This window comes from Manduca sexta, unplaced genomic scaffold (assembly GCF_014839805.1).
Source record: "Manduca sexta isolate Smith_Timp_Sample1 unplaced genomic scaffold, JHU_Msex_v1.0 HiC_scaffold_3177, whole genome shotgun sequence".
Classification (NCBI taxonomy): Eukaryota; Metazoa; Arthropoda; class Insecta; order Lepidoptera; family Sphingidae; genus Manduca; species Manduca sexta.
This window is the reverse complement of record NW_023594216.1, coordinates 1-15,487: the sequence shown is the minus strand read 5'-3', so window position 1 is coordinate 15,487 and position 15,487 is coordinate 1. Positions and strand designations below refer to the sequence as shown.

General features: G+C 35.0%; 3 protein-coding genes across 3 annotated transcripts; all 3 read right to left on the bottom strand.

The window, feature by feature from the left end:
• Nucleotides 1-875: 875 nt before the first annotated feature.
• On the bottom strand, nt 876-2,146 carry LOC115453295 (keratin-associated protein 6-2). The gene is given in 4 exon segments (XM_037446557.1): nt 876-1,246; nt 1,248-1,550; nt 1,552-1,658; nt 2,080-2,146. Coding segments are annotated over 4 exon segments (741 nt in total). The 3' UTR covers nt 876-982.
• Nucleotides 2,147-4,882: 2,736 nt separating this feature from the next.
• LOC119192792 (abscisic acid and environmental stress-inducible protein-like) lies at nt 4,883-6,267 on the bottom strand. The gene is made up of 2 exons (XM_037446558.1): nt 6,196-6,267; nt 4,883-5,705 (listed from the first exon to the last, which is right to left on the bottom strand). Exons 1-2 carry the CDS (start codon nt 6,257-6,259, stop codon nt 5,161-5,163), a joined length of 609 nt encoding a protein of 202 aa, XP_037302455.1. The 5' UTR covers nt 6,260-6,267; the 3' UTR covers nt 4,883-5,160.
• Nucleotides 6,268-6,813: 546 nt separating this feature from the next.
• Nucleotides 6,814-7,335, bottom strand: LOC119192791 (prisilkin-39-like; the record flags this gene model as incomplete). The annotated part of the gene is made up of 1 exon (XM_037446556.1): nt 6,814-7,335. A coding segment is annotated over one exon (522 nt), but the record flags the coding sequence as incomplete, so codon positions are not given.
• Between the last annotated feature and the right edge of the window lie 8,152 nt (nt 7,336-15,487).

Sequence of the window (15,487 nt, the reverse complement as noted above, 5' to 3'; positions counted from 1 at the left end):
TACCCACTGCGCACCTACTCTAACATACTGCAATATTGGAGATATGAATTGCTGCCCCATTTATTAATCAGATTTATTGATAGTTTCACAAAAGGGCTTCCTTTTCATATTATTCGCACATTACGTGTAGCATAATTGCCAAAATTTAACAAAATTAATTATTCTATTTCATTACTTAGTATAAATATTTTCCGTATACAAACTCTCAGCAAAACTAAGTTATTAGCCTCCTAAAAATTACTATAAATATCAGCTTTTATCGACATCAAAATAATTGTCAGAATACAGATTAGAACTACGAAGTATCAACCTGGTATTTATCTATATAAATAAAATGAATCACCGAAATGTTTGTACGCGCATAACTTCCAAACGACTGCACCAAATTGAATAAATGTTTCTTATATGTGTTCGTTATTGTTAGAAGAAAGTTTGTATGAAAATAATAGCAAATATTTATAAATCTCATAATAGTGAGTACGTGAATAAGACAGAAGAATGTGAGACGTCTTCAATATATTGACAAAATCTGACAGAGTGACGTTCAGTTAAAATCATACCCCCTTATTCATAAACGTTTTTTATCTAAGGACGGAGTAAAGCTGTGTTAACATGTCTGTTTTTCGGTGCTGACGGCATGGCAGCCTTCGCAGTGCGTAGCCATAGGGCCGTTGTGATTGGCTAATATTGTTATATCTCAATAGATATTATATACTCCCTCCTTAGATAAAACGTCTATGAATAAGGGAGTTAGATTTTAGACAGTACCTATGTACGGCAAAAAAATATGGCGGTTCGAAGTTCGCCGGGTCAGCACAAATAGTTTAAATATACTTGTGTAGGAAATAAGTACAGAGTTGAATGTTGTATGATGTTGTTTATTATTATTTCACATGGCACTACTACTATAAAGACATGGAGACAAGTCTTCAAGGTCGTCTCGATATCTTTATATTTTTAAACATAGTTCGGTCCCGTTAGCTTAGTAGTAACGGTTATTCACAGCGTGTGAGTAAGCAGCATGGACGCCGGGGCCATCGATGCTGGTGGCGCCGCTGTGCTGCACGGAGCCCGCGGTCTGTTGGACCGCCTGGGCAGTGCTGGAGCGGACTCCACCGACGTTCTCAGAGGCAGACACGGCGGAGCTGTAGTCGCCGAGAGCGCCGCGAGTTTGGGCAGAAGAAACGGCAGATCCATAGCCGGAGTTGTTGGCGGAGGAGATGGCCGAGCCGAAGCCATTGTGCTCTGTTGGCAGATGAAACGGCAGATCCATAGCCAAGACCGCGATGGTTGGAGGCACTGGCTACAGCATTGCCGAGTCCAGCAGAGTTAGAATGGGCGACAGCAGAGCCAGCGTTGCCTATGTTCTGGGCGGAAGACACGGCCGAGCCGTAGTTGCGGTTCCATCCGCTGTTGTAAGCAGGCGCGGGCTGGTAGGCGGCTGGTTGGATGTTGTACACGCGGCGGGCGGGGTTGGCGTGGGTGCTAGCGATGCCGATGCCCTGAGCGTTGGCAGCGCCGTCGCTGTTGGCGAAGCCCGCGCCGTACCCCGGAGTGGCGGATGCCGGCGATGTTGCTGCTGAAGCCGCTTCCGTAGCCGTACGCGATGCTTGGGGTCTGGTAGCCGGGGTACACGTTACCAGGATTGTAGTTCTTGGCTGGGAAATTAAATGAGTTTATTAATTGACAGTTTCTTTAATTTTAATCAATTCATTAGTATGCAATAACTTTTAGCCAGGCCTCGTGATACCAATACAAATGTGTTAAGTAGAAAACACAATTAAAATACTGAATCAGTATGACAAGTGAGATATTAACACTTGCCTGTAATTACAAAGGGAGCCGCGTTGCATGCCGTGATGGCGAATGCGACAACCACAAATTTAACAAACATTTTGAAAAATGTTTTTCTTTGTTTGAAGGATGCTTGGATGTTTCCCCGGTGGTTATGGATGCCTGTGAAACATTTCTCCGTGTTTATATACTAGAAACATAAATCCCCCACTCGAGATTGAGTGGGTCATGATGATACACCCGAAGCCATTGACACTCATAAATAAAATTTATCTAACTAGTTACGGTAAACCAATTCGACTTGTCCCGGGTGATCTGATACCATAAATATCGCGGATGCTACAAGTATCATCTTTAATGATACTGAGCCTAATTGGAGCAATAAAAATCAAGTGATCAAACGACAAGTTTATTTAAAAAAAACACATAAGTCAACTTCTGGCTAGGAATTTACGACCAGATAATTTTAATGTGAGCAAAATAGTTGAAGCGTTAAAATAGTGATTTTTTATGTGATCAAATCCTTTTTATAATTACAGTATGACAATCTCAAGATTGTATGTTATGTCCAAAATTTTTATTTAATAAGCATATCCGATTTTTTTTATTACTGATTTTACAGGAATCACAAATAAATCATTGTGAATTATTGCATTATCATATGTTTTCAAGTTGTCCCTAATGGCAGTATATTTTTATTCACTAATAAATATTTACATAAATTCAAGTTTCCTTCTTAGTTTATCCCTTTGAAAATGTTTCTTAATTGCATTGTTACTATGCGGTTGTCGCATCACTGGCACTGTAGTATTATAATATAATTAACTCCATAATTTAAGATGATTTTAGATTTAGTTATCGGATATAAAATGAGTTACTTGAGTTTGTGTCGTAGATTGAATTTGTGGTTGCTATTTCCGTCAAGGCATTACGTAAACCCTTTAATATTTACTTGTTCGTAGAACAGAGGTGAACTTTTTAACTCGTAAGCATACTTTTTCAAATAATTTTGCTTAAGGAAATATAGCTGTAGGGTTATCAATTTCTTAGATCGTACGCTCTAAAAAGAATATGACTAAGGTCAGTATGGTGACGTAAATGTAAATTTTTTATCAAGCATCTCATCACGGTATCGCCCAATTTACAATTATTACAGTCACTCGATACAAGGAATGCAAATAACTTCCTTTGATTAGCTCGACTTAGCCAAAATTATCAATTTATTGGAAATGTTTATTCATACGATAAGTCTCATCTGGTCAAAGACCTACAGTTTGTTTAAAAAATCCTTAATTTATGGAGGAAGTGGGCCATTTACTGTTTTTATACGTAACATTATAAGAAAAACTAATAGATTCATCTCAATAGCAATAAACGCCATATTGATTTATAAATTGTCATAAATATTTTGATCAATGTTTTATAGAGAAATAAAAAAGTGGATTCGCGCAAATTGTTTATTACTTTTTTATGACGTTCGTGAAGCTGTTTACTTTATTTGACTATTGTAGAAAGGGTCTAACTAATATTATTAAATTTGTATGTATAAAACATTGTGTTAATCAAATCCTTTGTTACCTCGAACAATATACACTATTCAAAGGATTACAACTAAGAGTTTAATTTAATTTAATTTTATACTCTTTATTGTATATCTAGAGCAAAGATAATAACTAAATATACAATAAAGGCTAGGCCATACACGAAGGAGTATAAATGACAGTCTTACCACAATTGACGATTTCTTCCTACCTTTGGATGGATTTATTTAACCAGGAAAAATAGAGCAGCGGTCATCTACACGTAATGAAAGAGGTAAGAAAACAGAGTACGTTAAAATAATATTATAATAAATAGTCATTATATATCTAAAGTTCAAGCAACTACATATCATAATGCATAAACTACACTAGTTACTTATTTATATACATCACAGCAAATGAAATTAAGGAAATGCTGGAATAAATGAATAGGTGACCTGAAAGTCACATTACTAAATTGCCATTTCGTCAATTATTACAGTAAGGAAATAAAAAAATCTATGTTTCTTTTTTCACAAGGCTCTTAATGGCCCCCCAAAACATCTGTTAGAGATACAGTACGAATCACAATTCCTCCTTCTAACTAAAGTTGGTTGGTGCCGGGACTTCGTATTTTAAATAGGGTGCAAAAAATCCAAATAAATTTATGTTTTACGTCAATAATTAAATAAAGTTCAACTAAATAAGCAACATTGTTCACAGTTGAAGAAAACACAATATTTCTATGATGTTTGCTTGTTTTACGGTTCCAAATAGCGATAGATTATCTTTATATTTGTATGAGGTTAGTTATGTTGTTTTTGTTGCTTAGGGTGGTAGCTCAAGGTCCATTTCTTTTGTTTCGGCTTTAATCTGGGTAACTAAACAAGTAGTAAGAATTTAAATTCACGTCTAGTTAGTGATTAGTTCTCGCAGTTGAAAGAAAAACGTAAAATAATTAATAATCATGGATATTTCGGCCTTTAAAATTTAATATGACGAAATTTTAAAGGCAGAAATATCCATGATTATTAATTATTTTACATTTTTCTTTCAACTGCGAGAACTAATCACTAACTAGACGTAATTTAAATTACAATACTTGTTTAGTTACAGATTAAAGTATAAACCACCTTAAGTGAAATAATTTATTCTATATATATCCATTACCTATCGGTAAGAATCAATCAGAAATAAAAACAAATAATTACTTATTACGTTTATTGCTACAAATTAAACATCGTTAAAATAAAATTTTATCACAGACAGTTAATGTAAAACGTGAGTAATTGCCAACTTATCTTAAATATGACATCATGTTGCCAATTAAACGACTTTATTGCTATTTGGTACATCATTGCAATTAAAAAATGAGCATTGAAACAGTTTTTGCTTCACTTAAATATACGTCACTTATTATAAACTCATTTGGACCTTCAAAATGTTCATTCCCTTTCTTTTTTAATTAGGTTTCAATGTATAGAAATTTAAAATTAAGTTTCGAAAAATTTGCAAATATCTTAATTTAATTTTAGAAGATAACTGTAATCTATAAAAGAAATTCTATAAATGTCAAGCTTATGAATATTATCTATTTCTCGCTGATAAATTCCATCGGTCCTTTAATAAACTGCGCCTCTTAGACATAAATTAATATCAATTCCATTTCTAAATTTCTACCAAATTTCAACATAATATTATATTAATAACTGCTGGCATGATCACCACATGCAGGTGCAGTACGTTCGCGTAACTCCTTATCATAAAAAAGCTTTAGCAGATAAACTAACTTTCCCTGTATAATGTTTTAAAATAGGATCGAACTACTCTATTAATAAATTATTCCTTAATCATTTTTACTGCCAGCTTCGGCATATGCTCCTGCAGCAGCATGACCATTGTTACTTCTTTCGTATCCATATTCATCTCCTTCATAACCATCCTCGTCATAGTAACCACTATACGGCTTTTGACCATATCCTCCGTTGCCTCCATAGTAATTGCCATTAAATTGGTTGTTGTAGGACCCTTGACCGTTACCGTAGTATGGTTTGTTGTAACCGTACCCCTGGTTGTGACCTTCATGTCCATGGTTGTAACCTCCATAACCCTGGTTGTAGCCGTAACCTTGGTTGGGGTAGCCGCCGTTGTATTGGTAGTTGTTAGGGTAGTACCCACTGCCGTATCCACCACCGCCTTCATTAGCTGATGATTGCGACTGACTGATGGCGATGTTTATAGGGTACCCTCCGTAGCCTCCGTATCCCTGCTGGCCCTGGTAACCGCCGTAACCTCCTTGACCTTCGCAGATGCCATACTTCCTGCAGAGTCGTTTTTTGTGGATGGTCCGTGTCTCCCTGATAGGGGCAGTGACCGCATCGCTATCTGCTCCTGCAAAAAATGTATACAAAAGATTTGAATTACGGTTGATTATGTAGCGGTTATGTTGGGTATTAACAATTCGGCGCCTTTGTATCATTACATCTTATTACATTATGTGTAAATTTGATTAAAAAATTGCTTTATTGATTATGAGTGATAATACACAAATAACAATCATCAAATATAATTATTATGGGCTGGGGACTAAGAGGTCAAGATGCATGAAACGTGTGTTATGTTAACTCAGTCCTAGGTTGGTATTATGAGGGCAGAGAATTAATGCTATTTAATAAAAGGTCACGATTTTTATATCATCATGATAGGCTTCGATAAAAACAAATATATAAAGTTTATAATTAATTAATAAATATACCAAAAGCAAGATCAAGAATTGAAATTAAGTTAAACTATAATATACTGAAAAATGCTCAGAGAAAGCAAAAAATAATGCCATTTGGTAAAGCTTTTAACCCAGAAATGATTATGATATAATCCGAACCTTGGACCAAGAAGCCATGCCCTGTGAAGATGGTGAAAAACAGGATTAATCCGAAGCAATTCATGTTGAACTCTTGGGTCACTTTAACTTATTTTAGCTGGTTGATAAAGTTTTATAGATTTCTATTTGGTACATCATTGCAATTAAAAATGAGCATTGAAACAGTTTTTGCTTCACTTAAATATACGTCACTTATTATAAACTCATTTGGACCTTCAAAATGTTCATTCCCTTTCTTTTTTAATTAGGTTTCAATGTATAGAAATTTAAAATTAAGTTTCGAAAAATTTGCAAATATCTTAATTTAATTTTAGAAGATAACTGTAATCTATAAAAGAAATTCTATAAATGTCAAGCTTATGAATATTATCTATTTCTCGCTGATAAATTCCATCGGTCCTTTAATAAACTGCGCCTCTTAGACATAAATTAATATCAATTCCATTTCTAAATTTCTACCAAATTTCAACATAATATTATATTAATAACTGCTGGCATGATCACCACATGCAGGTGCAGTACGTTCGCGTAACTCCTTATCATAAAAAAGCTTTAGCAGATAAACTAACTTTCCCTGTATAATGTTTTAAAATAGGATCGAACTACTCTATTAATAAATTATTCCTTAATCATTTTACTGCCAGCTTCGGCATATGCTCCTGCAGCAGCATGACCATTGTTACTTCTTTCGTATCCATATTCATCTCCTTCATAACCATCCTCGTCATAGTAACCACTATACGGCTTTTGACCATATCCTCCGTTGCCTCCATAGTAATTGCCATTAAATTGGTTGTTGTAGGACCCTTGACCGTTACCGTAGTATGGTTTGTTGTAACCGTACCCCTGGTTGTGACCTTCATGTCCATGGTTGTAACCTCCATAACCCTGGTTGTAGCCGTAACCTTGGTTGGGGTAGCCGCCGTTGTATTGGTAGTTGTTAGGGTAGTACCCACTGCCGTATCCACCACCGCCTTCATTAGCTGATGATTGCGACTGACTGATGGCGATGTTTATAGGGTACCCTCCGTAGCCTCCGTATCCCTGCTGGCCCTGGTAACCGCCGTAACCTCCTTGACCTTCGCAGATGCCATACTTCCTGCAGAGTCGTTTTTTGTGGATGGTCCGTGTCTCCCTGATAGGGCAGTGACCGCATCGCTATCTGCTCCTGCAAAAAATGTATACAAAAGATTTGAATTACGGTTGATTATGTAGCGGTTATGTTGGGTATTAACAATTCGGCGCCTTTGTATCATTACATCTTATTACATTATGTGTAAATTTGATTAAAAAATTGCTTTATTGATTATGAGTGATAATACACAAATAACAATCATCAAATATAATTATTATGGGCTGGGGACTAAGAGGTCAAGATGCATGAAACGTGTGTTATGTTAACTCAGTCCTAGGTTGGTATTATGAGGGCAGAGAATTAATGCTATTTAATAAAAGGTCACGATTTTTATATCATCATGATAGGCTTCGATAAAACAAATATATAAAGTTTATAATTAATTAATAAATATACCAAAAGCAAGATCAAGAATTGAAATTAAGTTAAACTATAATATACTGAAAAATGCTCAGAGAAAGCAAAAAATAATGCCATTTGGTAAAGCTTTTAACCCAGAAATGATTATGATATAATCCGAACCTTGGACCAAGAAGCCATGCCCTGTGAAGATGGTGAAAAACAGGATTAATCCGAAGCAATTCATGTTGAACTCTTGGGTCACTTTAACTTATTTTAGCTGGTTGATAAAGTTTTATAGATCAATACGGCGAGGTCGACTCCCACGCCTAACATTGAACTCATTCGCAAAATGTCCCACGGAAGTGAACAAAAGGAAAATTTGCAATTAATACATATTCGATGTGGACCGGAAGTGGAAGTTTCAATGACATTGTGTAATAAAATTTATATGACTTTTACCATATATGAGATGGATTTCAATAAATTATATTGCTAATGTATTTATTATTTTTTTTTACTTTTATAAGGGCCAGTTTCTTCTTCTTTTATGTCAAAGATTCCACTATCTATCAGTGATTTTGCCAATGTCGAATAATAATAGCGGATACATAACAAAAGGCCTGTTTCACTAGTTTCAAGTTTTTATTTGACAGTTATCATATTAAACAGCTAATATAGATAGTCTTCATTTAGTTTTACCGTTTATGACTTCTGTATTTAGTCAGTTTATACATTTATGTCAAGAATAGCACTTTATTAATTTTTTTTATTGCTTTGAATGACGAGACGAGGTTACGATTTCCCGATACGACCATAAACGGCCCATAAATAGTAGAAATACCATCAAACAACTTGAATTACTAAGTATTGTTTAGTATTCCACTACGCTCGCCATCCTGAGACATGAGATGTTATGTCTTATTATGTCCAGTAGTTACATTGGCTACAGATTTCTGATTCCCGGCTGATACTGAGCAGAAAAACCCAATATGACTGCCCGATCCGGGATTCGAACCCCGGACCTCAGAGCCGCATCGTATCGCACACTTGATAACTATGCCATCGAGACAGTCTCTTAGGTAATATACATATATATCAATCTAATTTCTGATATTTTGTTCTTTTTATGATGTAATAAAATAACAGTACTTTTAAAAGCCAATCAGGCTTATAATATAGTCTATTTCGTTTCAGATAGGTAATTAGGAATAAAATTCGAACTAAATTAGGATATTTTGAGACTAAAAATATTCTTAAGATGCATTTATATTTTCTTAATGATGTTGACATAATGGCGAGAATGTCATAAAGATCTTCATAATAGAGTCAACGACCTCAGCGCGATTCATACGAAATTGACCTTTATTATCATTATATAGATATTTTTCTATTTTATTAATTTATTAATTTATTAATATCAGCCCTGTATTATATACTGTCCCACTGCTGGGCATGGGCCACCTCTACTACTGAGAGGGATTAAGCCTTAGTCCATCCTACTGGCCTAGTACGGATTGGTAGACATCACACACCCTCAAAATACCTATAGATGACTTCTCAGGTATGCAGGTTTCCTAACGATGTTTTCCTTCATTTTCATGGCAAAAAAAAATAATAATGAGGTAATAATGGGGTAACCATGAGCTATGGTGACGTTACTTCCCCGGAAGTATCTAGTTTCCTTGGAATAGGTTCCGTGTACAGATTATGCCCAAAATTGAATTTAATTTGCGTAGGCGTACACGTTTTGTCATTGTAGTCCAGTAAATCAGTTTCGTATATTCTTATCTTTTTTATTAGAATAATTATATCAGTAATAGTGTAAGTACTTCGGTAGCGTAGTTGTGTGTGTGCGATACGACCACTACACTAATGTCCCGGGTACGAATCTAGGGTAGGGCAAAGTGATTTTGGGTTTTTCTACTCGATATCAGCCGGAATTCTAGAATGTGTATGCACGTTATGGCGAAGGGATCGAAACCTATTACATCATGGGACGGAATATACTTGGTGAAAATTGGATGCTCTGGTTGCACATCTGCCTACCCCTTCAGCCGTAAAGGCGTGATGTTTGAGTATGTTGTAAGTGCATTAAAATAACTTTACAAATACTTTATGGAAACGAAACAAGCAAGACGTTTGTCTTGTGCTATACGCCTAAGCAGTAATAAACATATTGAGACATTGTATATGAAAGCGCAGGAGGGCCTTCATCTGAACTCATTACAACACTGATACACTGTTTAACACGTTTTGTAGCGATTCGTCGCAAACGTGGTGCGCTGGCCATTCTGTACCACCAAAAGCCAAGTAAAGATGGTCGGCCCCGCTACCGTCGACACGACGCTCCGCTAGAATGACTGACGGTGTCACTCTTGACGTTGACTTTCATGAGGCGCGCCGTCATATATTTAAGTTCTACGAGGCTTTCGTATCTTTTTTTTTATATTTCAGTCTGAACTATAATACCAACAATGCCTTTCAAATCGAATACATTAGTATTTGTATTTCGCGGCAATCTTTATCTTTATATAGTATAAAACACACATCGATTCAATTTAAAGTATTTTTTTTTTCGTTTTAGAACATTTAAATAAAAGCTTGTTTTCAAAATGTTTTTATTATACATTTTTATTATATTATAATATGATTATAGCATATTGTAGAACATAATAGCATTCCTAAATACTTTTTAAACAATAATGCATAGAATATTATCATTTTTTATCTCAAATGACACCATCAAGCGCATAAAGAAACATTTCACGTCCATGATTATTGGTTATGCTAACTCCCGCTTTCATAGTCATAAATTCGATTATCAAAACGGTATATATTTATAAATGATACTAGTTTAAAGAAGCTTATTATAAATATTCTGCCAATAATTATGCATATTAACAATAAATTATTGCATGTTTATGTCTTAAAACATTAATTTATGATTGTTGGCTGTCGGTTAAACAAATAGATTGTTTAAAATATTAATGAGATTATTTTGTCACGCGATGTTTGAGGCAAATTTTTCCTGTTTTAATTTATGTATTACTAGCCTTTGCATTTCTGCTTGATTTATCATCTTTACCTGGGATAAAGGAATTGGAAATCTGGAGTAAAACTCATATGACGCTCAGGCCATCATTTATAATTTTAGATGTTATAAAGTCACTTCGATGTGTTGCCTTGATGCGTGAAAGGATATCCAAAAAAATCTATTGCTTTTCAAATTATAAGTATTAGTATGTACACAAATAATTTATTTATTGATTACCAAATAAATATCGCTAATGTTACTCAAAACGTATACTTTCATAATAATTAGTCACACAGTAGGTGATGAGTCATTAACGGATTCCCGCAGCGTGAAAAAATGTGTTTGTATGATAATCTGTTGTCACTTTCTTACCATCGTCTTCTGAACATGGGTTAGTTTCGCTTGAGAGCTAACAAACCTGTATTATAGCTTACTATACTGATCCACAGCTTGATACTGGCTCCAGTTCTGAGAGAATTTAGGCTTTAGCTCATCACCCTGGCCTAGTGCGGCAGACTTCAAATATATTTTAATGGAATATGATCGGGTATCAAAGTTTCATCAAGACGGCATCTTCAACGAAGAATCGAGAGGTTATCGACAAAGAACACACATGTAATTTCAAAAAGTTAGAGGATACTTTTAGCGTCTGGTTTTGAACGCTCAATATTATCTCGGAATCTATTTTAATCTTAACCAAGCTATTGCCGAGCCGCGCCGTTCATTCCGGTCCCCTTGTGCTATAATATATTATACTTAAGTAGTATATTAAAATTACGTGTTGAAAGAGAGGCACAGGTCATCCTCCTCTAAAGGTTCGTAGCTCTTTCTATCATCGCATTTAAATGATATTATCACCAAACGGAGTGAATTATACCCAAAAATCAGATATAAATGCAATATGTGCACATTAAGATATCCTATTACATTTTATGACTTTGCGTTAATAAACTAGATCCTTGGCGGTGTATAATTTATTTAACGCCATCTTTGAAATAAGATTTACTGGCACTACTGACTTTACGTTATTCGGTCGATGTACTTTAATGAATGGTCAAAGGCTGTGTGAAGTTATCTTATTATGAATTTTACACTGTAATAAAGGGGAATAATGAAGGCTTTTTGTATTATTATATTAATGATTGAGATGACTTTGCAATACCGGTCTACTGATTTGTTTTACTTGTCAACGTTTGTTAGCCTGACAAGGGTCGGCTTATACAAACATACCGGACTATTGGATGACCGCTTTAGGCGCTCGCAACCCTTGAAAATGAAGGAGACCATGCCGAAGGCAACCCACTAATGGGTTACGAACCTCGACTCAGGACGGTCACTGGGAGAGGATGAGATATTTACGATTAGGGAACTGTTGTTCATATTAAAACTTTAAAAGTAATAATAATATAATAATATAAGCCCTGTATTATATACTGTCCCACTGTTGGGTACGGGACTCTCCTACTACTGGAAGGTAAAAGTAAATCATCGACAAATCTAGAATAATATTATTATCTACAATCTTGGAGCAATTTGCGATTTATACGGAGTAGGCACTTATATTATACTTATATGCACCATCGTCTTCGAGGTTAGAAAATTTAACAAGTTCCATTATTATGTCACTTTTATAAGTGCACAGAGAAGTGACTACTGCAGACTGCATTTGATGGTAAGTGGAGTGGCGTCCAGACAAAGTATCGGCTGAATAGAGATGATTATCCCTCGCCAGTCGACACAATTATGCCGGTCTGTTCGTAATGTTTTCTTTTTAGTCTTACTCTATTCCTTCTTATCTTACTAATATAAATTCCAAAGCTTGTAAAATCTTTGGACGTTTGGATGCTTGTTAGAAGTAACCGCATAAACAGTAAAACGGATTTGGATGAAATTTAATTTTGTGCCAGAAATGATAAGCTCGCCCCCTATTGGTCTATTTTGCTTACTTTCATAGTTTGATGAGTTATGGAATTTTACTATGGGGTGGTGCTGCTGACATTAATACTATATTTGTTCTACAAAAAAGAGCGATAAGATCTATATATTTGCTAAGCCCTAGATGTTCGCTACGAGAAATATTTAAAGAAGCAAATATAATGACAGTAGCATCACAATTCATTTTCGCTAACTTAGTGTATGTCCATAAAAATATAGAAAATTTTCCAAAAGTTAGCGATATCCATAGTTTAAATACTAGAAACAAAAATAAATTACTGAATCACAAAACAAGGCTCCAAAAGATCAGCAAGTCTTTTAAGGGTTACTGTATACATTTTACGATATAAATGCCTGGGACTAGGCATGTCATTTGTGTGATTGTCTTTGGAATCATGTCACTTGATCGAGATATATATATATTTTTTTCTTTCTCTTTATTTGTAAAATAACTGTAAGCGGCTTGGGTATGAAATACTCTCTAACTGTCTGTACCTGCGGCGGCGTCGTGTGACGGGTCGGCCACTTCTCTACAATATGGTTGAGGAGGCCGATGGCTGGCACATGCGTCATACTCGTGAACGGGTGCTGCTTGTGTGGACTGTTCTGCCCATTTCGCTTACATTTCTAATTTCTAATTGCTAGAGGTGCTGGGAGGAAATAATTATAAGGATAATAGAGAAATTTCATGATTCGTGAGAGGGTTGTGCAGTCATATAAAAATTTAAATTAATTTATTCCTTATGTCACGAGCCTATAAATGAACTGCTCTAAACTTTTTTTTCTCTTTTCACTTTATCATGTACTGTCTTTACCCTAAACTGATTGAAAAGAGCAACACCAGAGTTTCTTGCCCGTTCTTCTCTGGTGAAAACTGCTTTCCGAACTGGTGGTAGAGTTAATATTGACGGAATCTAAATAATGTGTAACATTTTACAGATTCAAATAAATCATTTCATTTCATTTCATTTCATTTCATATTACATTATGGGACGAAACGCACTTGCTCAAATGTGACAGCCTTGATTGCACCTCTGCCTACCCGTTCGAACATGTGATGGAAACTATGTATGTGTTTTCTAATTAAGTAGCAGTGGCATCATACAGGTGCAGCTATTAATCATCACATCATTTCAGGGACCTTTGTAAAGGAGAGCCTTACACACAGACGTAGTCTATAATTACGAGTTCTGTAGGGCATTGAGAGTCATCCAGCGACCCGTATACCATTTATTAAAAAAAACACATTAACCCACCAAAAAAGGAAAATCTAAGAATATAACCGGCAACAATAAAGTCATTGTGTTAAACATAATCCTTCGAAGAATGGATTTGTGAAATTGATTTTAACGGTGTCTCTACATTCGGATCGCATGTCGTATTCTTTTACAATTTTGACATAATTTAATTTATTACATCCTCGAAAGTTGGAAGTATATTTTTATAACCACACCTGACTAGGGTGTGGAAGACTGAATCTAAAATGCGTACCGTTTGTTGTTAGATACTGGCTTTACAAAACACAGGCTTCTATTCTATAATTAATAAGAATTCCCCGCGGATTATTGAGGCGCAAATTACGCGCAAAACCATGACAGGTTTGGTCTCTTTGGCTTACTTAGTGGCAATATACGTGAGTTGTGAATCATGTGGATTTGAGTCATTGCGGTACTGTGCTATGCAGTAGTTTATATTTTAATGGTATGGGTGGTTTTACTAGTACAAGTTAAGTTTACAAGTTCTACTAATTAGTTAAAGATGCAATGAACAGAAACCGATGGAAACAAATAATCTGGTCTAAATGCGGTACATCCAATGATTACCACGATCTTCAGTCGTGAGGGACCGACTACGGAGACAGAGGATGTTAATAGTACTATGAGCAGTTGTAAGTTAGATTTAGCCTACAGCCTATTAGTTAGAATTAACTGGTAATCAGTTTAAATGTTATTAAATATCGTAACTGAGTGATCTATAAATAGCCACATTGAATTTGAGCGGATATAATCATTACAAATTTAAAGCCATTCCTTATTTGGAAGCCGTGTGGAATTTCGTTTGACATAGAATTATAGCTGTGTCACGCACTCAGGTTCAGATGTTTATTAGTTTATTTTAGTGCCTAATTATATCTGCACATAAAGTGATAATAAATCACGACTTTTCGTAATAAAAATGTGACTATTAGAGGTTAATTACACTATAAAATGTTTAATGTTATCACGAATGAAAGCCGATAATGACACCAAATTCATATAAAAACTTAACATCTTTTATAAAATATTTTAATTTAAAGCATTTATCGACTTTTAATTTCTCGTTTTTTGGACAACTAGGTGTGGCTGGCGGCTTCGCTTGATTGAAAGCCATTGCCGCTGCTAAAGTTTAATAATTACAGTATCAATAGCACAATCTATAAGACGCCATGTACTTAAATCTTATTATAAATCAAATATTTCCAAAGAGAGCTAATTCCCAAAAAACCTAGGATATATATAAATCCAGGACATAGTCAATCCATGTGCCAAATCCATCCAGTGGTTAGTCCATTTACTTCTAACTAACATCCATACAATTTCACAAACATTCACGTTTATAATTTTACTATATCTGTACTAGTTTTTCATTCCAAACGAAATATAATGTAAAATTATTATTGAAATAAACCTTACGTGTTTGCATGCATTATTAATTAATATAATTTGTATTAGTAACACGAGTTTCTGTTTGTTTTAAATACAATCCCTTTTTCTTCTTCTTCTCTTATATTATGGCTGTCACCGTTTATTTATCGGTATTTTGGCAATGTTAAGTAATATAGCAAAACACAAAGTTACTAAAAAATC